The sequence below is a fragment of the Eriocheir sinensis genome, chromosome 15 (genome assembly GCF_024679095.1).
Source record: "Eriocheir sinensis breed Jianghai 21 chromosome 15, ASM2467909v1, whole genome shotgun sequence".
NCBI classification, from domain to species: Eukaryota; Metazoa; Arthropoda; class Malacostraca; order Decapoda; family Varunidae; genus Eriocheir; species Eriocheir sinensis.
In genome coordinates this window covers 10,274,688-10,298,171 of record NC_066523.1, presented here as the reverse complement: position 1 = coordinate 10,298,171, position 23,484 = coordinate 10,274,688, and the positions used below count along the sequence as shown (strand labels likewise).

General features: G+C 50.5%; 1 protein-coding gene across 1 annotated transcript in view; it reads left to right on the top strand.

The window, feature by feature from the left end:
• Window positions 1-23,484, top strand: part of LOC126998894 (B-cell lymphoma/leukemia 11A-like) — an 80,630-nt gene that overhangs the window by 16,130 nt on the left and 41,016 nt on the right. The window contains exon 2 of the mRNA XM_050861096.1: window positions 9,867-10,238. Coding sequence (XP_050717053.1) covers window positions 9,867-10,238 — 372 coding nt within the window. The remainder of the gene's footprint in view (window positions 1-9,866; window positions 10,239-23,484) is intronic.

The window sequence follows — 23,484 nt, the reverse complement described above, 5'->3', positions numbered from 1 at the left end:
GACTATCTATAATTCTATATCTCACAATACTCATCTCTAATCAGCATTATTTAGAATTTTTAATTCATTGAATGTCTCACCAGCAAAATGATAGTCTCATATATGCATACTAATATATACTTGCAGAGTCCACATGGACATGGTGTCGTATGTGTGAGGACACATTTTTGTCTCCCCTCAAACTAAGAGCAGCCCAGCGAGTGGCCAGTCCCCCCCCCCACCCCCCACCCCTTGTTGTGGTCAGCCGGCACCCGCGGAATAAGTCTTGTCGACCACCGTCTTTGTACCGCCTCGAGGAGCGCCATTGTCGTCTGTATGCCTTGTTATCACATTCTTTATTCCGTCAGCTCATAATGACTCGTCCATCCTTTCTGGAGAGCCGGAGGACTCAAAGGAAGGATACACACGCAGCCTTTGTGGCTTGTCGGGACCGTGACCTGAAGGGCTGTCGGGCTACTCTTGGGACAGCGACTTGAGAGAGTCTGCGTCACTCCACTGCGTAAAACTTTCTGCTCTCCGCAAAAAAAAAAAAAAACGAAAAAAAAAAACGTGAGCATTAAGGCGAACTTTTAATGCATCTTATCAAGGTTTTGAAAGTTGACAAAGTTTCTCGAACACTTTTTTCCCGTGTCCATGAAAAGCACCATAGAGAATGAAGGCTATTCTGTTACGTATAATGGGACCGCGGGCAAGCCTTGCTTTATTACACTTTTATCGACTTTGAAACATGAAAAAAAAGTATCCGGTCATTATTTTTCAGCTCTCATCGTATGGGAATCTTTTGCCCCTTCAATGTGAACCCTCATTGCCCTGCTCCCTTCCCCACTACTCCCGCCTTGTGCCATTCCCGCCTGCCGTGACCTTCCCTCTGTAGCGCCCCACCAAGTAACTCAATCTGTCGTCCTCTGATGAGAAGAACTCCGCCAAGCTTCAGAACAGACTCGCCTCGCACTTGGCCTCGACTTGGCCAAGTGGTGGTAGATTGAGTTATGAAATTAGTTAGGGGGAAGTTTCTCCGCGATCGCATTCCTCATCATCGTTAAGTGTCGTTCCAAGAAGTTACTGGTAATTGAAACTTCATTACAATATCTCCTCCCCACTCTGGTCTCGCGCTCCCCCCCGCCCCTTCCATGCCCTTAGGAGATGATACTGTTATACGGCAAGTTATGGATGGCTTAGCATGTGCTCTCGACCGGAGGGATTGGTGGACGCTCTTGTGGACGATATAGGAGGGAGAAAGAGGAAGAGGAGGTACTACGGAGGATAGGAAAAAGTATGTAGGCAACTATATACATTAAGTTATCGTTATATTTGGGTGCTTTGTAGATGAGCGATCGCCTGGATGGTCTCGGCGGGGGCTGGATGGGTATCACTCCTGTCCGGCCTTCCGTTGGGCTTGTGAGGCTGAGGAAAGTTTGAGGGTCGCCTCTCGCCAACTTTTTGAATACCCGTCATTTAGTACTCGAGCGCCGACAGGGCCGAGAAAGTTCGATATTAAAGGTCAAGAGGAGCTGGAAAGAGTCGGGAAGTGGAAGGGGCGGATCAGACAAGACACACGGCGTCTCTTCTCGATCTAAAGGTGTTAGCGCCTCCTCGTGTCGTGTTAAGACGAAGTTTAAAGTTATTTTTTATATTTACCTTTGGACGAGTCTCGCGCAGGTGAACCGTAAAATTTATGAGTTTGTAGCTTCGTGTATTAGCATGAGTAATACTTAGCCCCTCTCTCATTGACTACATTTAGGACTTGCCTTGTTTTTATTCAGTTATGCTAATCCTCGCAATTTATTTTCTTTTCACTCAGTTACTATTCTCAGCTGCTCAACCATTGGCGTTTTCTTTCCCCTCCATTTTAACCAACAGAAAGCCAAGAGGAAGTGAAACACCTCGTTTAGCCCGTCCAAAATTGACGTTAATGACGAGTTCGTGACGTGAAATCTTGCACCAACATATCTTCCCCGCCCACGTGACCCGCGCGACCCCCGGCTTCGGCAAGGCAAAGCAAGGCGAAGCGAGGCAGAGGTGGCCGCGGCAGTCGCAGAGATACGCCGATAATCCGTTAGCGCTGCCAGGGAATTGATCACACAAAAAAATGTGTCGCTAGTCCACATCCATCGCGTTGGTCCGCGTGTAATGGGAAAAGTTTGCGGCTTTCATCTCCGCGACCACCGAGCATTAGGCAAAAACTTGGGCGCCGAGGATCCTGTGGGCGGTATGTGGGCGCGCACCTTCCGCCCGCCGCCGCTACAGACAAACAGTGTCTCGCCTGGAAATTACCACGTCTTTTCACTCGCCACCAGACGGGGCGGTTTTTTCCCAGAAGGTTTCGTTGCCTTCCGATCTGCTTTCTGAGCTTGACACGAGGGTTTTGTTTTCACATTTTCTACCTACGAGCGAATGCCATGCGTGCGTGGTGGCCGTCCCTGGCTCGCTCTTGCTTAATTGGTTCTGATGGCTGCTTAAGGACGCTCATCATCCCGGCCTCACGTGGGCTGGAGCATTACCGGATGATTTACAGCGGCGCCTCACAGTCAGCGGTTAAAGGATCGACCATAGAAAACGAGGAGCGTGAGTTGGCGGCCGGGAATTAGGCGGCCACCGGGGCGGAACGGTTTTCGCATAAGGCACGTGGCTACCAGGAGTCCCAGGCCGTCCCTGTCCGCCCCGGGGCTAGGCAGGGCCAGCTGGCTCTTCCCTCGGTAAATTATTATGGTCGCATGAGATGGCATTTACGTTATCTCAATCAGAAGGTAAAGAAAAACAACACGTTAGTCGACTCTTATTTATGATTTGTCGCCTTGGGTGTGCGCAGTCGCCTCTTAGTTCGCACGTACGTCATCTTCCTGTGTGGTTATGGGGCGACTGAGCTGTAATTTTCGATGACACGCGTCGAGGCAGCATCCCCGTGTTTTAGCCGGGGTGGTCCAGCTTCATTTCTCGCTCCCTCTCCCTTCTTCCTCTACCCACTCCCTCCCCTTCCCTTCCCCCTTCCAACACCTGGATCCATCCTCCCCTCACTCCCTATACTCTCCCGTGACCTGTAGAATAAATCGCCCATGGGATAAGTAAAAGTTGGATTACCTGAAGGCTTAACGTCTCTGTCACAACACCAAGAGTTTTTATTCAGACGGAATCACCATATTGTGGACGGATCAGACATAATGATGATCGCAGGTCGTTTATGTCGCTATATTCCGAGGTTTATTTCACTGTTTACTTTAGAGATGGTGAGGATTTTTCCCTTTCAGTTGTGTTTTCTCTGTGTGGATTTTCGGCTCCTGGTGGGCAGCTCCGCGTCGCCGCTGCCTCCGCCGCTGCCCCTGGACGCGGGTGAAAAATGTTTTGTCGCTATAAAAGTCGGGGCTCGCGGCGACAAAGATGCGGCAACAAAGCGCCACTAATATCCTCGATTGAGAATTTAGATAAATGTTTCTCCGTGTGACCTACGATGCGAGGGTACACAACGGCCGGCAGCCCCTCCTCCGCCCCTCCCTCTCTTCTTCCCTCCCCTTCTTCCCTCCCCTATATACTGTACTGCCTTCCATCCCTCTGGTCCATTCCTCCCTCCTCCCACGCGTCGACCTTTCCTCTCTATGTGACTCCCTCTTTCCCTTTCTCCTCCCTCTCTCTCCCTCTCTCTCCCTCTCTCCCTCCCTGTGTTATGTATACTCTCTCTCCAGCTCTCTCTCTCTCTCTCTCTCTCTCTCTCTCTCTCTCTCTCTCTCTCTCTCTCTCTCTCTCTCTCTCTCTCTCTCTGTCTCCGTTAGTTTGTTCGTTCACCATCTTGCATCCATACTCCTTCCATTCATCCTTACCTTCCCTCTTTCCCCCTCCCCTCCTCCCCCCTCCCCCACACCCCGATCATCTGTGCAGGACAAAAAGGCCTCACCATTGTCGCCCACTGACCCGCCCCCACCGCCCCCATCTTTCCCAACCCCCTTTTCCCACTCTCCTCGTCATTCCCATCCTCCCACCGCCCCATCTGCCAGCGGACCATCACAGCCCCTCCTTTTTCCCTTCCCTCTCCCCCTCTCCACCCACTCCTCCCATCCTCAGCTCGAATTTTATTGTTGCTTTTTTAAAATGTTCATCAGTTTTCAGGTTTTCGCACTGCCTCACCTTTCTCAAACCCAAATGACGGTCACGTAAGCGATAAACGGTGTGTGTGTGTGTGTGTGTGTGTGTGTGTGTGTGTGTGTGTGTGTGTGTGTGTGTGCTCTCATTTATGTTGTTGTGCAGTAAATAATATATAAATGGACGGTAAACACAAGTCACTGTTCTCAGTATACTTTCCTGTCACGAGAATTCCTAATACTCATCAGAGCGTGGAATTAGTCATTGCTTCCCCAGATGTGCGTAATGTAGGTCCCTGTAGTAAAACGTATCTCCGAATGGCCTTAATAACGTCCTCTAAATTGCAAGTTATTGATTTCGTGTCGCCTCACAGTCTCATCGATCATTTTAGTTGCAACGGGGAAAAAAATGCGAAAAGTAAAATCATCACACTTTTTTCTTATATATCATTGGGACAAGTATTCGTTATTATAGTGAAAAGTTATCTGAATGTTACACAAACAAGTCGGTTTACGTTGTCTGTCATTAGGGAGTTGTGGCACTGCGTCGCGAGGGAACCAAGCCGGCAGGATCTGGATGCAGGGGAGCGGAGGAAGGGAAAGTGGCACAAGGGAAGGCGGTGGAGGGAGGAAGTGGACACGGCGGAAAGGAGGCGGGAGGAAGGGAGGCAACTCTGGAGGACGTAAAGGGACTGATGCTGAGAGGGAGGAAGGCGGAGAGGAGGCAACACAAGGGAAATAAGCAGGACATGAGGAATCAGGAAGGAATAAGACAAGACAAACATGAAGAGAGAAGGGAGAGGGGGGCGAGGGATCCAAGAAAGAGGGAGGAAGAGAGAGACAAAGCCAAAGGAACTACGTAGAAGGAAGGAAGAGCCGAGGGAGTGAGGGAAAAGGAGAAAGAGAGGAGGGAGGCCTGGAGGAACCACTGGTCACAGGAGGCGGCCGTAACCAGGCGGCTCGAAGGTCGTAACCCTCGCCCACAGACCCTTGCGCCAGATTTTATACATCTTATATATGTACTTCTGGGCTAGGGGGGCGGGGTGATGGGTAGGGCTGAGGCTGGAGCTGAGGGGGGGGCGGCGATGGGCGAGGCGTGGCGGGGGTGCGGTAATCCGGTGCTGGGGCCCGGGAAATGGGGTTGTCTGATGGGTTGTTTGAGGGTTGTCCGCTGAGAGAATGGCGGCGTCTGATTTTTCTTTCAAGGGGGGAGTTTTATCTTTTTTTCATGTTTTCATTTTTCTCAGAAATTTAATGTATGCGTTATTTATTTAGAACATGCTACTCTTACTATTTTTTTTTTTTTACCCCATTAGTTTACGAAGATTGTGTCTGTAGTTTTCTAAATTTTATCAATACCGTTAGATGCATCTTCCCCAACTTTTTTTGTTTTTTAGCTACTGTGTTCCTGATATTATTTTTTTTTGTGTGTGTGACTGAGTGAATTCTACCGTGACGTTATTATTATTTTTTTTAATCATGTTTCCACGTGACCGTCTTCTCAGGTAGTTGTTGCGCAAAGCGATTAACACGGCCGTGCATTGCGGCGCCCACGGAGGCCAGCCAGGCAGCCACGTGGAACACACACACACACACACACACACACACCGCTCTGGAAGCTCAATCGGGTAGAGCGAAGCGCTGTAAGGCTTCACGGCCAAACAGTCAGCGGTTCGAGCCCCGCTCAGGCCGGATTCTTTCCGTTGACTAGGAGTGGTTACTGTCCCCCCTTCAGGCAGGGGGATGGGGTGTGTGGTGTGTGAGGTCCTGGCAGTACCCAGAGATCGACAAAATGAGCACTTGCTCACGTCGTGAGGGTACCTGCTGGCGAAAGCGAGTCCAACTCGTGATCAGGCCGTGGTGAATTACACACACACACATACACGGCTAGACTTAACGGTATGTGCTCTACAACGCAGCACTACCCACACACCACCACCACCCCCAACACCACCACCAACACCTCCACCGCCTCCACCACAGCCCACACAACACCCACCCGGCCAGCGCCACAGCCCACGCCACACCATCATGACCCACATCCCACACGCGTCTCGCCTGTCACCCCAACCCACCACAACCTTAACCCTTTCCTCCACCACCACAATCCACTTATCACCACCACCACCACAATACCTCACTCCGATAATAATAATTCTCCCCACACCCTCACTTTCACCACTACAATCCACAATACCACTCCTGCATTTAACACCACCACTACCACCAAACCCACCACCACCACTACCACCAAAACCACCACCACCACTACCACCAAACCCACCACCACCACTACCACCACCACCACCACCACCACAACCTTTACTGTAATCCACACTTCACTACCACCACCACCAATACCACCACCGTATCACCCTCAGCATCACCACAACCAACAACACCATAATAACACCCTGCAACAATTCACACTTCATCCACCACCACCACTACCTCATGCATTACCCTGCCCTCCCCATCTAGCACCCTCTGCCCTTTCCTCCCTGCACCACCCTCTCCTTCCCTCCCTCAGACCCGTGGGCGCGTGGCCTGACAGAGCTGCTCAATAAAGTGCACTTACGCCTATTTGTGTGAGTTGCCAGCTTATCACACCCCCTTCCGAGCGTCCGCGATACCGACTTCGAGGTGTTAAACGACGACAGGCGGCCTGGAGGACCCACGCTCCCTCCTTTCCGGCTTTCTGGCGTCCCTCCTGCCTCGCCTCAACCCCAGGCAAAGGGCTATAACCAGGTCTTGCTAGCTCGAGGCGGTCTTGGGGGGTGATCCTCGAGGGAACCGATGCGATGGTCGTGTCTGTGTGTTGTTCTTCTTTGTGCCGCGTCCTAAACAGACCTGATTTGTGTCTCGGTGTTTCAGTCGGTTTGTTTTACATCATGACATAAAAAGAAGTTAGGGTGTCATGCTGAACTCTTAGAGGAGGTTAGCGGTGTAAGCTTCACTCGTAACCAGTTTAGTCGCAAGAAGTGCATAATCATCCTTATTTCCTGCGTTTTGCTGCGCCTGTCTCAGTTTGCGTTCCTTGAGGAGGTTAATAATCCTACTTTCCCAATTCACGGCGACGACATAACTGCAGTTTTACGGTTAACGCTGCGCTGTGGATTCCCTAAATAAACACTGACCACACGGGAGCTTTTATTAGATAAAGCGACGGCGTGTGGGCGGAGGGTGGCGTGCATGGGTGGGTGGGTGGAGGGCGGGTGAGGGCTAGAAGTCAGGATGCTGGCGGGTGAGTGCAATTATTCTCCACGTCACCCACACCTGATACGACTCGCCTCTTTCATTATGTTTTGCTTCTGACGCCACGGCTCTCCTCGCCTCCCCGTGCCCGGTAGGTGAGGCGGCGCTGGTGTGGTGGTGTTCCTCATTCAGCTGACGTTTTTAGAACCTGCGGGATAAGTGACATCAGGGTCTTGAGGTTAAAACAAACAGCTCAGCAGGCGTCCCCCCTTCCCTACCCCCCTCCTTCCGCTGCCCCGCCCACCAGACCTGTCTCCGCCGCCTCTGTTTGCTGGCCGCCACCAGGGGGCACCACAGGCATGGATTGCGTGACGAAAACTTTTATCGTCTTCATCCAAAATAGGTTTTCCCGGCGGTATTATTCATTATTATTTGTAATATTAAAACTTGTCGCCTCGTAAACAAAACATTGCAAAATTCAACGACGCGTGTGTTGCGTGGATGGAATTTCTTTTAACTCCCAACTTAACTAATTTTCGGGGAAGCGTGCGAAGAACGAGCGATTTCTTGGAACTGGCATCCCCCTTTTTTCTGGCCGCCTCTTTAACTCACTCAAGACCACGGAGGTGAAGGACTCGGCGGACCTCCCTGGAACACGCCCGGCGCCTCAAGGACCCCAGACGCCAACGTGGGGCGGCGGGGAGACAGCCTGAAGAGCCTCGCCTAGTCCTGTGTTTAGCCGGGAGGGGCGACCACATCGGTGATTTTAGTCTCAAATATCGGGCCAGGAATGTCACAAGGACTCGACTTGGCCTCTGCTGGCGGGGCGGATGACAGTCACAGGGAACGCGGCCTTGGGGAGGGCGGCATTGAGGTGCTGGCGAACTCCGGGCAGTCTTGTGTGTTTGCCCAGACCAGGTTTTGACTCAGAACTTCATGTTGGAGAGGATTTTTTTCGAGCCGCGTTATGTGACTTTAATTTACTTGTTCCCGAGGACTGCTCATACGCGAACGTTAACCAAGAAGTTGCGAAAGTAAAATAAAGGTAATATGAAAGATTCTCTCTCTCTCTCTCTCTGTATATGAGAAACGCCAGCCGCATTTTGCTCATTGTGGCGTACTGCTGTGACGCTGACGCTCCCTCTTCGTTCCCCCCCTCTCTCCCTCCCCCCCGGACCCTGCCCCGCTGTGGTCACCCTCAGGCGCCTTAGTTATACCGACTTGGTGTGGCCAGGAGGGAAAATGAGGAGGAATGGAGTTAGGGCGGGGCGAGCACGATGAATATTCAGATATCGAACTCACAATCACATTATCCTCTTAGCATATCTTCGGTTTTTTGTATCTTTCCCGCGCAAGACGAGTGGCGTGCCTCGGCGGACTGTCTGCCGCTGAGATACGAGCCTTCGACGAGGACGGACGAGGACAGTAAATCACCCCGCATGAGAAATTGGAGAATCGGCTGGCTAGCGCCGTGGACGCGCGTGATCGATCAGTCCCCCACCCTCTGATAAGGACAGTTGTCGAGGGGTGCCACTTTTAAATTGGACCCCACTGACTATTTTTCTTTACAAGTGAGGGATTTTGTGTAGTGGTGGCGGCGGCGGCCCACCACAATGCCAAGCCACCCAATTCGTCATATCGCCCCAGGGTTGCGTCCCATTGTCACCGCAGCGCCGCCGTCCATGTGAACTTCGTTAATGATGTGTTTTCACATGGCTGACCACAACTCTCAGCAACACGTCCTCACACTCTGTCGCTCTGATCTGATGTTTCCATGGTGATGCTCACGCCGCGAACACCGCGAATGTATAGCACGGGAGCGTCTGCCTCAGTTCATATCTGTAGTATTTCAGATGTGCCAGAAGACGTAGATTTACGGAAAAATAATAAATGTGCAAACATTTTCTGTGATGGCCAGCGACACGGGCAACAAATATATACTTACCGATACAAATAAAGTACACAAAAAACTCCATATTTTTCTCTGTAACGACAGAAAGAGCAAGTGATCCGAAAGAAAATGATAAATCCAGTAACTTATAAAAAGGCAAGATAAGCGGCGGGCCGGAGCGCCGCGCTGATAATGTGGCCGTGACAGTGACAAAGCTTCGATTTTACACTCGTGCGTCAGGTTGGAAGATCCGACCCTCAGCAGCGGGCGCTCGTTTATCATGTTCGGGGTATCGAATCTCTCTCTACAACACCCTTTTAGCTTCCTCGATTACTTAGCGAATTTATGTCGTCCAATGAGTCGATGATGAAGCCGTGAGCAGCACGATGACTCTCAGGACCCGGAAGGTTATATGGAAAAAGCCGCTTAACTATTTACACCTCAAGCCTGTCAGTCCGCCTGGCTGGGCATTAAATATTTGTATATCCTCACAAGGTTCTTTTCGCCGCCGAAGGACGCTTCAGGCAATCACCTTTTCTCTTAATTCTGTGGTTTCAGCAATTAATTTATCGCATAAAATAAGTTTCTTTTACGACTCAAATATATTTTTCACTTAAGAGTTTGTCTTTTTATTTGATGCCATTCATAACTTTGAGCCACTCTTCCCACCGTGGTGACGCAGCAGTGTTCTGATGTCCCTCTTTTTACAGGTGACGGCGCGGGCGAGTGTGCCGACGTGCTGACGTGTGGGGTGTGCCAGAAGGACTTTCTTTTGGCCGACATCCTCCGCTTCATCCAGCACAAGGTCCACAACTGTCAGGCTCCCAGTGCGCCCTGCGGTCAGGACGCGTCTTCGGGGGAGCAGGACGCCCCTGCCAGCGCCCCGCCCTCGGCCACGAGAGACCATAATGGTGACGTGGGCTCCGAGGGGCCCTCCAACCCGGCCAGTCCCGCCACCGTCACGGGGGACGGCGATGATAGTAAGGCCGATGAAAAACGCAAGAGAGACGACGAAGACGACGCTCCTGCGAGGAAGAAGCCGCGAAGCACTCAAGATGCAGAGGCCAACACCACTGACTCCGGTGAGTACTCGGCTGGGGGTGTATTGGGAATGGATTGGTTGAGAGAGGTTACAGGGTTCCAGAACGTCTCCTGGTCATGTGACGAGAAGCATTTGTTAGTTTGGTAATATACGAAAAAGGACAAATTTCTACGCTCAAGCATACAATACTCTTAAGATGAAAGTCAAAATTTACTTTTATACTACCCAAGAAAAGGAAAATAAGATAGATTTTATGTCCAATCCTAAGTCATATCGTCCCTCCTAAGATCTCCCTTCCAACGTTATTAGCAAAACTACGGCTAATGCAGCGCTTCCGGGTCAGGTTTCCGTAAATGCCAATAATCGCCATAAACCTTCATCGCCCCCTCCTTTACGAAGACACTCGCTCGTTATCTTCCATTTCATTTCGGTGCCGCGGTCGTCGGAGTAAATCAGAGACGGAGCCGCCAAAACAAACCTGCAGTGCCCGGCCGTCTGGGTTCTGGATCATAAGGCTAATTGAGGGGTCATGTTTGCTCCCGCTCCTTCCTCCTCGCCTTATTCTCTCCCCGGCTCCAAGCTCCTCCTCATCCTCTTCCTCCTGCTCCTTCTGCTCTCCTCCTCCTAGTCACCCTCATCCTCTCAGTTCCCTTATCTCATTCCCTCTTATTCCCCCATCTTCCGAGCTCTCTCTCACTGTCTCTGCGCCTCTCTCTCTCTCTCTCTCTCTCTCTCTCTCTCTCTCTCTCTCTCTCTCTCTCTCTCTCTCTCTCTCTCTCTCTCTCTGCCCCCCCCCCCCCCACACACACACACACACACACACACACGCGTCTCGTTTGCTTTTCTCCTCCTCTTGCTTTCCCTCTCTCCCTCTAGACGGTTTATCAGCAACGTAGCCATGACTTCCTCCGCCCCGACGCACCTCCCTCTCGCTCCCTCCCGGACTCCCGTATAGTCGGAGCGCACGAGCGGGTCAGGAGCGAGGGGAGAAATGGCCCAAAGCTTCTAAGGGCTAACGCTAATTATCCTCGAATTGCCGAACTAGAACTGACATACATGCTGCCTCCATTGTCCGGTGTGATGTATTTTAGTTTTGGGGTAAAGCCTTGCGTGTTAGTCGTTTTATGTGAAGGGTATGTTAGTTGACCGAGGGGTAATTTATTTGGTGCTGGTCGTTATTGCGCTCAAAATGGAGACTTTCTTAGTGGGCCTTGAAGAGCTGCACACACACAGCCAAATGGTTCCCGGCGCCCCCAGACGCCGCCGAACGATAGCGGGGAGGCCACCGACAGCCGTATTTTGGCCCGTCCCCGGCGCCTGACTTCTTTTATTGGCGCCCCTTCCTGTCCATTGCGGGCCGGCGCCAGGGGGAAGACACACATTTGTTCCCGGACCTCGACCGCCCGACCCCCTCGCCCACAACCTAACCCGAGGCCCTCCCACCTGCCGCCGGGGGCCACCACTCGGGGCCGCCGCGGCAAGAGAGTTTCTTGTCTCATTTTTTCGTCGTGCTAACAAACTTTCAGTCCTTGAGATCTCAGCCACATAATGCGACAGTTACCTTCACCGTGTGTCCCTTCTTTTCCTTTTCGTTGCCTCACATACATACATAAATTCACGTCCTTGACTCTCCATGGCATTTGTAGCTTTAAATGATGATGTGTCAGGAATTTCTCGACACGTTTGGCTTTTTTATATATTATACACAAAGCGAAAGCCTCACATCCTCCTAAGATGACCCTCGCTATTGTGTGTGGGTGGGTGTCGCGGCCAGAGAAACATGCGCCGTGTGGAGGCTTTTGTGTGGCGAGGTCGAGGCCGCCTCCGTGCTGGGGCAGCGCCTCCTTTGTGTGTCTGGGCCGCGGTTCCTCGCCCTTCCGGATGTCACACCAGCCTTCCGAGGGGACACACGCACAATTGTTTCCAGAATTCGGACCCTCCCCAGGATGTTGACATTGCTCTTATTGTTGTTGTTATTACTATTATTATTATCATTATTATTATCATCATTGTTATTATCACCATTACAATTGTCTTCCGTTCTTAAGAAGCTATATTTGAACACGTTAACTACCACTTGATACACAGAAAGCAATGGTTGTCTTAGAGAGGTTGTTCGCACTTCTCTTTGCTACTGTTTATGAAGCATACCACAACAAGCGATGCGATAAGAGCGGCAGTAACTCTCCTCGGCTGCTTGGCGTCACCACCACCATCGCCGCCGCCTGAGAGGGATGTTGCTTCTGGTTGTTAATGCGGTACGGGCGGCGATAAGAAGAAAACGGGCCCTGTGTTGGCGTGCGGGGTGGTGTTTGCGCAGTGGTGACCTCCACTTACGGGGTGATGAGTGGCCGGTGTTGTGGTGGTGGTGGGGGTGACGAGAGGTCGAGGAGAGGGGTGTATGTAAGGTGGGTTCTTTTTGTTTGGGATTGGTATTGGATGTGGTGGTGGTAGTGGTAGTGATTGTGGTGGTGGTAGTGGTTGTTGTGATGGTAGTTGTGGTGTGGTGATAGTATTGATGGCATTGTTGTGGTTGTGATTGTGTTGGTGATGGTGGTGTGTGGGGGTGTTTGGAGTGGTTGTGATGGTAGTGGTCGTATATTGTGGTGGTGGTGATGTATTGGTATAGCACTGTGGTGGCTGTGATGATGTTAGTGGTGGGGGTATTTGGGGTGGTTGTAGTGGTAGTGTTTTTTTTGTTTTGTTTTTTGTGAATTACGTAGTAGTATTCCTATTGGTGGTGGTGCTTGCGGTGTTGGTGTTGCTGCAGGTGTTGGTGGTGTTGAGTGGGGGGGGAGGTCGTTTGTGGTAGTGTATGGAGGGGGGTAGGGGGGTAGGGGGGTGGGGGGGAGTAAGGTGTCCGGTCTTGCCAGGGGAACGAGCTTTCTTCCCTCTTTACTTACTTCCCGCCCTTCCTCTTCCTCCTCCTCCTCCTCCTCCTCCTCTTTATTTACTCCCTCTTTCCTCTGGCCCTCCTTCCTTCCTTACTTATTCCTCACTCTCTCGTTCCCATATTTACGTTCTCTCTCACCTTTTTCCCCGCCATTTCTTTCTCTCTCTTTCTCTTCGCCTTTTCCACATCCTTACATTTCACTTTAAAAATCGTTCTTTCCTTTTTTTTTTTTTTTTTAGTTATACCTCAAGGTCGTGTTTTTTTCTATTTTTTTTCATTGTATTTTTGTTTTGTTTGTTTGTTTGTTTGTTGTCGCCACCTTGCATTGTTTCACCAGGGTCACGTGACGGACTGACTGACTGGCTGACTGTCCTTCGTTTTTTATTTTTATATACCCCTAAAAAATATTCTTAAGGTTAGTTTCATGCAATTCTGGTTTCCGTAGTGGCGGTCGGCGGTCGAAGGAGGTGGTGGTGCTGGTGGTCGCTTGAATGTGCAAAAAAGAAAAAAGAAAAAAGAAAAGAAATGCGGGAGGTCAATTTTACCCTTTTTTTCGGTCATAGATTGTGGTAAGTTTCCGCACTTTTTTTTTCTCTTTTTTTCTTTATTTCATTTCCCGGCAAATATCAACCCGAGGCCATAAAACCTTACAAGTGGAGTGATGGGTGACGGAGAATCGCGGTGGTTTCCTGTCCGGGCCCTTTTTTTCCCTTCTATTATTTTACCTTTTTCTCTACTTTACGATCAGGAGTACGAACCAACACAAATTCCTCCCAACCCCGCAGAGAAGAACACACGGGTGGGTGGACGCCTGCAACATATGGGCATGAAGTAAAAAAGAAAAAAGGGAGAATTAATAAACCCTCGTGTCACAGTCTCTCCCTCAGTAGTTATAATTTTCCCTTTGAGGATTTTTATGGATTTACCCAAGTTCGGTCCCTCCCTCAGACTTCCCCTTCCTTACCCTGTTGTTGGACGTCGTCAGTGAGCCCCGCCTTCCTTTCCCTTGATCATTTACCTTTTCTCTGGCTCTCAAAGCGTGCTGAATCGTCGCTTCCTTGTCGTTGTGTTCACGGTACGCCCTTTTCTTCACTGGAGCCTTCCCGAGGACAGCTCCGATCAAGCGGTGAAACAGTCGAGGTCCTGCCGCTGGGAACCTTACCAGTCCGCGAGTGGGTCAGTGGGCTACCTGGACCCGTGATTACCAGCGCGGCGCACCTGTCTGGCCCCGCCCCCCGGCTACCTCTGTCTATATAGTAATTTCCGGCCTGAAACAAAGAAATTCGTGCATTGGAGGTGGTTTTTCGCCTACATTAACTTCGATCAGACGTACTTTTTTCTTGTTTAAGTTAGTGAAAATATTTACACCAGTCGAGTATCAATATTCGTGTGGACTAATTAATTTTTCTTCCAGTTTGCGAAAAAAATGTGTAAGAAGTTATAATACCATGTCCATTTCTGAGTTTTTTTTTCCACTCAACAGAATTTTAACCATCATAAGTCTTCCAATTCGTTCAGTAAAACATTTCCGAAATACACATAAAAATATATATAGTACGGGGAGCTTCTTACTTGTTCTTGAGATCATTAATGTAATGATACGGTTTTTCTACCGATTCATGTCCTTTCCTTTGCCGTTGACCGACTCACTTTTCTTGCATATTCAGTCTTTTTGCAGTAATTGGTGGGTGGGTGGGGGCGGGGGAAGGAGGTGGTGGTGGTGGTGATCCTGCGGAATATTGTGGTGGTGGTGGTTGTAATAGTTGTTGGGGAGATTGATATTAGTGGGAACCACCAGACAGGAGACAGGAGACAGGAGGTGGTTGTGGTTGAGATTGGTGGTAGTGATGGCAGTGTATGGTGGTGTTGGGGTGTGTGATTGTGTTGGTAATGATGGTGAAAGGTGGAGTGGTGATGGAGCTATACAGAGGGAAGGGTGGAAGGTGATCGTGGTGGGAATATGGTGGTGATGGGTGTGGTTGTGCTGGCAGTCCGTCGTGGTGGTGATTACGAAGGTGGTGGTGGTGCTGGTGGTGGTGAGGCCGGCGGAACCCTGACCCCTCGGCCACAGCCAACACCGCCCGGGGCCACGCGCTGGATAATGAGAGTCAGTCCGTATGTAAGGTCGTCACACTCGCTGGGTTCCACGGCTCGCCTGGACTTGCCTGCACTCACCCCCAGGAGCGAGGCGACACGGCGAACAGGACGAACGGGAGTGTACTGCAAGCTTGGTCAGGGAAGGAAGTGTTTAGTATATAGATTGTAGGTTAGGTCGGGAGTGCACTGCAGGCTTGGTCAGGACTCAGGGGAGGAAGTGACTATTGTAGTGTAGGTTAGGCTAGGTAAGGGAGTCAACGGTAGAATGCAAAGGTTTCAGTAGGAGAGCGTTCAGTAGGGTACATATATTACCAGTAGTGTTGCGTTAGGGTAGGTTAGGTTTGAATATGGGAAAATTCAGCGGAGTTTAGACTTGACAGGGGAGTGTTCTGTTGGGTTGGGTGTAGGCTTGAAAAGAAAAATGATCAATAGTATGTGTGAGCTTGGTAGGGGAATGTCCAGAAAGGCGAATCAGAGTTACTAAGTGTCTTTTCAAGGAAACGCCGGTGAAGTTTATTTTTTATTTTTAGGAATATCACTAGCACACAACACACACACACACACACACACACACACACACACACACACACACACACACACACACACCACAAATAAACAAACAAGCAAACAAACAAACAAACACTAAACAAGTACACACACACACACACACACACACACACACACACACACACACACACACACACACACACACACCTGCCGGCCCCGAGGCACGCTTCCTTGCTTTCCTGTCTTCCTGCACTGTCCACCTGCCTGCCTGTCTGCCTGCCTCTCACCTGTCTGGCTGTGGCTTGCTCGGTACACCTTTACATGTTTTCACTTCCTTCCCCGCCTTTCCAGTTACGTTATTTTTTTTTTTCAGTGGCATTAATTTATGATTACTTCGGTCATATTTTTTTATGTTATTCATTTGCCCTCGTTAATTCTGGAAAATGAGACATTGAACACATATTTGCTCAGTATTTTTTTATTGAAATCGTCTTCTCTTAAAAATTCCATTTAAATTTAAGATATTAATGATCTAGCAAACAGGTAACATCGTGTTTCAAATGTTGCCAAATTTCTTCCAAAAGCGATACTTTTTTTCGTGGCCTGAAATGTAGGAAAGCAAACGAGTAACAAGGAAATTCTTAATACTTTCAATTTCACGAAACTACCGCATTTCTCGTCCCTTCTATATACATGTTAAGCTCGGGCTCTTATTTCACCTTGAAAATTTTATTGAATTGAGTCTTTTGTGCACGAAGGACACTCTTACTTCCTCCTGACGTGCTGTTGACCGTCACCCCGCCCCTCCACAGCCCCGGCTACCTCCAGGGCCGCCACAGCAGTCATTCCTCCCGCCATTACAACTCGTTACCTGTAATCCATACCCACCCCGACCCTTGCGTCCGTAACCACGCCAATAAAGTGTGCCATTACTCGGTACGCCAGCCAGCCGGGGGTCAGAGCAGCCGTCCATATGGCGGCGGGTCGGGTGGTGGCGGCAGGTGCATTATTGTTGCGGCTACCTGCGAGGGCCGGGCCGCAGGTGTGGTGGCGGCCCCGCCTTCCGGTGTTGCCCTGGGCAGTGGTCAGCGCGCCCCGAGGAAGGACTGGCTGGTCGGGTCCTCGCGCCAGGCACTGCGCGGTTCCCTCACCCTCCCTGCGGACCCTGAGTGGCCGTGTTGGTCCTCAGGGTGTGGAAGCTCCTCTTCCCCCCTCTGCTCCCGGTCCCTGCTGCTCCTCCGCCGCGGAGTTTCTCTGTTACTTTGCATTTGACCGTATGTTTGTATTCTTCTTTTATTGTTGTTTATTTCCTCCCTTCCACTTCCTTTTCTTAATCTTTCCAACCTACGCTCGCTTTGTGTGTATGTTAGTGTCTCATTTTCTACTATACAATGCTCCCCTGCAGTGGTATATCATTAAAACTATAATTAGAACACGTTGAAAATAGATTTATTAATTTTTATCTTTATTTTGGGCAATTCTAAGTTGAAAAATCATGATGGCAGCAAAACAAAAATACATTTTCAAGACTTTAGTCCTGATATGTTCGTATGGTGCGGTCAGAGGGGCGGTGTGGGAGGAGGAGGCGGAGGTCCGTCTTTTTATGGGGGCAGACGAGAAGGATTAGGCCGAGGTGTGGCGGAGGGTCGTTATCCACAGCAGGTGGCGAGGCCCCACAGGATGAGCTGAGGCGCTTTGAGCAAGAGGTCAAGGGGTCAGTGCGAGGAATATAAGCCGTCCGCGTCCCCGGGGGTAAGAACAGCAGCTGGCGAAGGGAGGACGAAATTGGCCTGAGTCGTGAGGGCAGCGAGCCTTGGCCAGCCCGGGTAAGAGGGCCACAAGAGCCGGATAGGTAATACTTACACCCACGCCATCAAGGCCGGGTAGTCGGCGGGCAATAAGAACTAAAAAAGTACATCCTGAGTGTCCCTCGACAAGTTGGTAACGAGGCTCTTCCTGCAGGAGTGGCCCGCCCCCGGGAGGCTGGCGCCGGCCGGGCACGTGCGACACCAGCCGCACTTCATCTTAATTTATTCATGACGCTGCAACGCGGCCCGGCGGCATCCAGGGAGGGGCGGCGGCGGGGCGGGGGCGACCCTCCCTGCCGCTCACCTGATCGTCCCCACTCGGCGCGGCGCTTTGAAAAATGCAAAACTATATGTTAAGTCAGCCATGCATTGCTCATCGCTCCTTCGGTGCCCTGAATGTTTCAGCTGTGTTTAGCACACATTCTTTCGTCCCTGAGCTAAAAATACAGGCTGCTTCCGCCTCACTTGACCATAAACGCGCGTGCCACTCAGCGAGGAAAGAAGAGAACCTCGCATTTTCCACTTTAAGCAAAGTGAATTAATTCTGGTGTTACACTATAATAGTTGAGAATAAAGTAATTCGCAAGACGGAAGCGTCGCAACGAGCAACAGTGAGTGGGCAGGGCCGGGTGAGGGCGGCCAAGGGGAGGGGGAGCGGGGGACATTTATGGGGGGGAGGAGGCTGCATCCTGGAATTAATACGCCAGTGTCATGTAGGCCGGCGACCACTGCCGCCTGTCTGCAGCCTGCAACTCATACATTATAAAATATATATATATATATATATATATATATATATATATATATATATATATATATATATATATATATATATATATATATATATATATATATATATATAAATTATCTATATATATATAATTGTGTGTGTGTGTGTGTGTGTGTGTGTGTGTGTGTGTGTGTGTGTGTAATTGCACATATGATATGCAAGACAAAGATAAAGAGAGGCGAGACAGGCCATATTTTGCAGGGAGTGTTGAGCGTGTCAGGTGGTGCTGTCGTGGTGTTAATAAAGACGAGTTGAACCACACGCAGCTGATCCGCGCGGCCCTTCACCGACCTCAGGCTAGTGATGGCTCGTCATAAACTCGTCAGGCAGGAAGGGTGTCGCGGGCAGGGGCGGGGGAGCTGCAGGAAGCGTCACACCTGCACAGCCTACCCCCGCCCCCCTTGCCCATCTCCGCCAGCGCCGCCACCCGGCCTGACTCACGGTGACGTCATCACTCTGCTAAGCTAGTCAGTGGCTCGTGTGTTTGTTCTCATTAAGTTCCCGCATCGCCCGCCACCTACTGACTGGTATTCGTGTCGCGAGGTACACTCACTTTTTTTCTCCTCCTTGGCATCGTTGGCGCGGAAGATGAACGAGGCAGGAGGAGCAAGACGATGAATACACAATCGGCCGATATCAGCGAGATAAACATTCCTTTTCACTCTGCGTTGGTTCCTCTTTGGCGTGACCAGTAATTGGCCTCGTTCACGTCGCTGCGTATCGCTGAACACGTGACCGTCGCCGAGGAAGGGAGGGAGGAGGGCGTGTAGGCGAGCAGCGGTGTTGGTCACTTTATCAACGAGACGAGGTTAATGAAGGGGGAGCGGGAGATGGTGATAAATTGTGGGCGTCGAGGTGGGGACGCTGCGAAGACGACCATCTGGCACTGGTGACGCCGCGCTGTTGCCACGTCACCCGGTAATGAGATGAGTCTCGCCGCCACCAGCACCACAGCCTCGGCCGCCGGATTCTTCTTCCCTAACAATACCGGGAATTATATATTGTCCGCGATATGAATTACAACAACGCTCTCATTGTATTTTTTAAGTGTGGGTGTAGTGTTTGTTTTCAGTTTGTTTTACTTTTTTCTCCTTGGTTGTAAGAGTATCCTTTTTTCAAGTTCATTCTCTGCTGTACTGTTGTTTATCCCCGGAAGAAAAGCCGAGCAGGCCGCGTACTTGTTCCCCCTCGCCAGGCGGCAAAAAACGAGCAAGTCAGCGGCGTCTTGTCTCACTCAGTAATTAGGAGGAAGAAACGGAACATAAAAGTGGACTCGCATTTTTAAATTGTTCTGCATACTCTCCGCCAAAATTTGCAAGTGTTACACGTGATACTCTAAAATAGGAGCATAAAAAACACATAATTGTGGACCGAGGAGAGAAGTACGAGTAACGGAATCCCGAGTTTTGTTCATCAGCAACTAAAAACAAGTCACTGAGGTCTGACTCGGAGGTGTGAGATGCGGCATTAACTTCACCCTTGCTCTGAGGTCTTCATACACTCAAAAACATGGACTTGAAGGTGATGTAAAGCTGTCTAAATGAGATTATGATGACGCGATAGTAAACGATCTCATATATTCTTAACCCAGCCTTCCCAACATAGTCAAGTAACCGCATGAGCCAGTCCGTTAGCATCTTCATAACTGGCTGTCACGAAGGTGCTCTCACTGAAAAAAAAAAAGAATCACCCCTCCATTACTTACGATAACACGCCGTCATCTGCTTGATAGCAAGATAGCCAGCCTCCCGCCATCCGTCAGCGGCGAGTCACGACGCAGAGGATGAAGGTAGCGCCATCCATCATGAGCAGGAAGGAGGCATCGAGGTTTGTCTGTTGGCGCGATCACGATGGCCGGGAGGCAGGGGCATGTGCTTTAGCTCACTCCAGGGGTCACTTTTATATAGAGCTGGAGGCTGTGGTGCTAATGGTGGTGGTGGTGGTGCCAGGGTGGAGCAGGGAGGGCATTTGTGGACCTTTATATCTTGCTCTTAGATTGCTAACTTGTTCTCTTTGATTTGGCAGCGACTCTCTCTCTCCCTCCTCTTTTTATCCGGAGGTGGTGGTGGTGGTGCCAGGGTGGAGCATTCGTTGATCTTTATACCCAACGCTCAAATTACTAACTTGTTCTCTTTGATTTGCCAGTGACTATTTATTTCCTCTTTCTCTTTCTCTCTCCTTAACTGATCTCGTAACCCAACAACAACTAATTTACAACGCTGCCCTGAAAGACGAGTTGATGTGAAGTGCCGCGTGCAGACAAGCAATCTCCTCCACCCACATGCGAAAAAAAAGCGTCACTGTCTCTCAAATTTTCGGTCACTGATACGGAAGAATATAGAGACGAACGAAGGCAACGGTCTGATCGAAGATGCCGCCCGCTAATGGCTTGCAGACACTCTTCAGAATCAAGTAACGTGTTTATTTGTTTAAGCGATGGACACTTGTGATACGAGGCGCCGCGAGTGTCGGCCACCGCATTAAGACGCCCTCTGTCTCCTGTAGGGCATAGCTTAAAAAGACTTAGTAAGGAAGATGCATTTGCTTTATCATTTTCCTCGCTTCAAGGTGTCCAACTACATGTGTTCGAAGGTTAATGTATTCGGTAAGACATTTAAATTGAGTCGGAGGAGATTCCCTTTAAACTTGATGCTGAAGTCGGCGCGTGAAAATTAATCAAAGTTGGCAGGGAACGCCACAAGCCTCTCTTTATCTCCTAAAGTGTGTTTTGGTATTATCACAATAAACACTTGCATTAATGTATCAAGGAAAAGGCTTCATTCTTTGGACAAAAGCCGGATTCCTTTGTCGAAGCTTTTGTAAACATGAAAGGAGTAAAATTAGCCCTTCGGAGACGTGACGAGTCGTGAGGAAACAACGGCGTTTTTACGGAGGGTCTTCACGGTTTTATGAGACTCTTTCCTCGGGCCTGGGAGAGGTCTGGCCCTGCGCTGACTCATACCAAGTGGCCGGGCAGCGGCTCCCCAACACTCGTGATTACTGTTTTCTATTTTGCCACCACGTCCTCCACTAATGGATTTTATCTTAAAGTTATCTCCCACTCAAATCAAGTGAGCCAGTGCAAGTCTCTGTTATGGTGTGTTGATGCTAGTGAGGGCACTGTTTATTGTACCTAGGCGACCCCTGTCTTATCTGGGCCGCGGGTCACAGCTCACGTCAGGCCACATATGGTCGGACGATCACTACTATTACTTCTGCTCCTTCTTAGCGGCGCGGTCTTGTTATCCGGCGCGCTGTTCTCCAGAGTGCATCTGTGTTGACAGCGGCGGTGATGAATGTGGCGGTGCTCAGTGAGGGGGCAAGGCGGCGCGGAGGGCGGCGGTCCCTGGGTGGAGGGATTTAAGGACTCTTGTTCCTTATCTTGTAATGGCTGTTATGTTGCTTATGGCGGCGGCGGTGACGGCCGTGCATTGTGTCATTAGCGGTGATACTCGAGTATTTAGGGTGGAGTAATGATGGGTGAGGCAGCCGGGGTGATGACACTGCCAGGGGGTAGCGACGATGGTGGCAGCAGGAACATCTTGCTTCACCACCACCACCACTACCACTGCTACTACTGCTACTAACCACCACCACCGCCGGCTGCCCCTGCCTGGGACGGCCGCCACCCACACCGCCAGTCCCCAGCACCAGCCTCCCAGGCTGACGTCACCCTGGCCCTTCAGTCATTGCAGCCTCACATACATAGCTGCCCCCCGCCTCACTCAGCTCGCCCACCGCGCCACTTTCCCCACGTGTAATTACTCCCATATGTTGGCCAGGCCCCAAGGTCTTCGAGGGGTGGGTGTCAAAATATCGTTCCTCTTTTATGCCTCCCCAGCATGTTGTGTTAACTGCCTGCTACGAGTAAAAACTAGGTGAGACTGAACGAGAATTACAGGGCAAAACGAGAAGTCCAAACACGACGGTCCTGCTCCTCGGGACGCCACAGAAGCTACAGACGCCCTCACACATTGGCGTCGAAAAGTGCTTTGTAGTATGCCAGGCTTCCGAGAGCTGCAGAGGGTGGGTAGGAGTGGGTTGGTGGGTGTCTGCAAGGAGATGGTGAACTGCAGTGGAGGTCTGGCGGTCTGTCGAGACGTATGGGTGCCTGTAGGCGGGTCTGGCGTGCTACAGGAAGGCGCAGAGGACGAATATAGCAAAGAGGAGGAGGGGAGGGGTGAGTGTTGACCCGAGGGGGGGAAGGGAGGCTGCACGCGGGTAAGGTCGGACGTGATGAGTAAAACATGTAAATAAGCGGCCGTCCAGCTGGTCTCCCGCGGCCCCTGGCGTCATGTGTCTGTCCCTGCGACCCTTGCCTCTTCCCTCCCCTCCCTTCCCCTCTTCTCCTCCTCTTCCTCCTACTTCTGTCCGACCCTTTCCCCTCCTCCCACTCTTCTCATCCCCCTCCTAGCGTCCTCATCCTCCTCTTCCTCCTCTTCACTTCGTCCTCATCCTCTTCTTTCCTCCTCCTTTCCCCCTCCCGCCCACCGCCACCTCTCGTTATTTTTCTCCATCACGTTTCTCCTTTCCGTCTTTCCATCCTTACCCTTCTTGTTTATTCTCCTTTACATTTTTTTTCGCATGGTTTATTAATGTTTTTGTTGCTCTAGTTTTCTTTCTTTCATTATTTGCTTTCCACATTTTTTTTTCATAATCGGCTTTGAAAGCGTATGTGGGGTGTGGGGGAGGGGAGAAGGCGTTGTGTGTGTGTGTGTGTGTGTGTGTGTGTGTGTGTGTGTCCCGGCAGTCACGCACTACCCACCCACCACATGTCACTTGCCTGTGCCTCTCCACCTCGTAATTAATTAGCGACTTTGTCCACTAATCCCTCCGTCCGCGCGGCAGACGCTGTTGTTTTCCTTCCTCTGTTTGGACTGACATCAACCCTCGCTGGACGCACTTGCTCGGGTTACTCTTGTGTGTCCCTCTCCGTCTCGTCCCATCCTCCACATGGACAGACTTTTTTCAACCTTTCTTTCCTCCCTCCCTCATTCTATAAATCCTTTCCTCTCCTTTCCTCTTTTATTACGCTTTCTCCTTTATTCCCTCTAGTCTCCCACCACTTGCTTGACATGTCCACATTCCTCCTTTTTCTTCTTGTGATCTTCCTCATTTTCGTCCTCATCATCCTTCCTTTGTTTTCCTTCTCATCTTCGAAATCCTAAACCAATTTCCACGTCCATCTTTA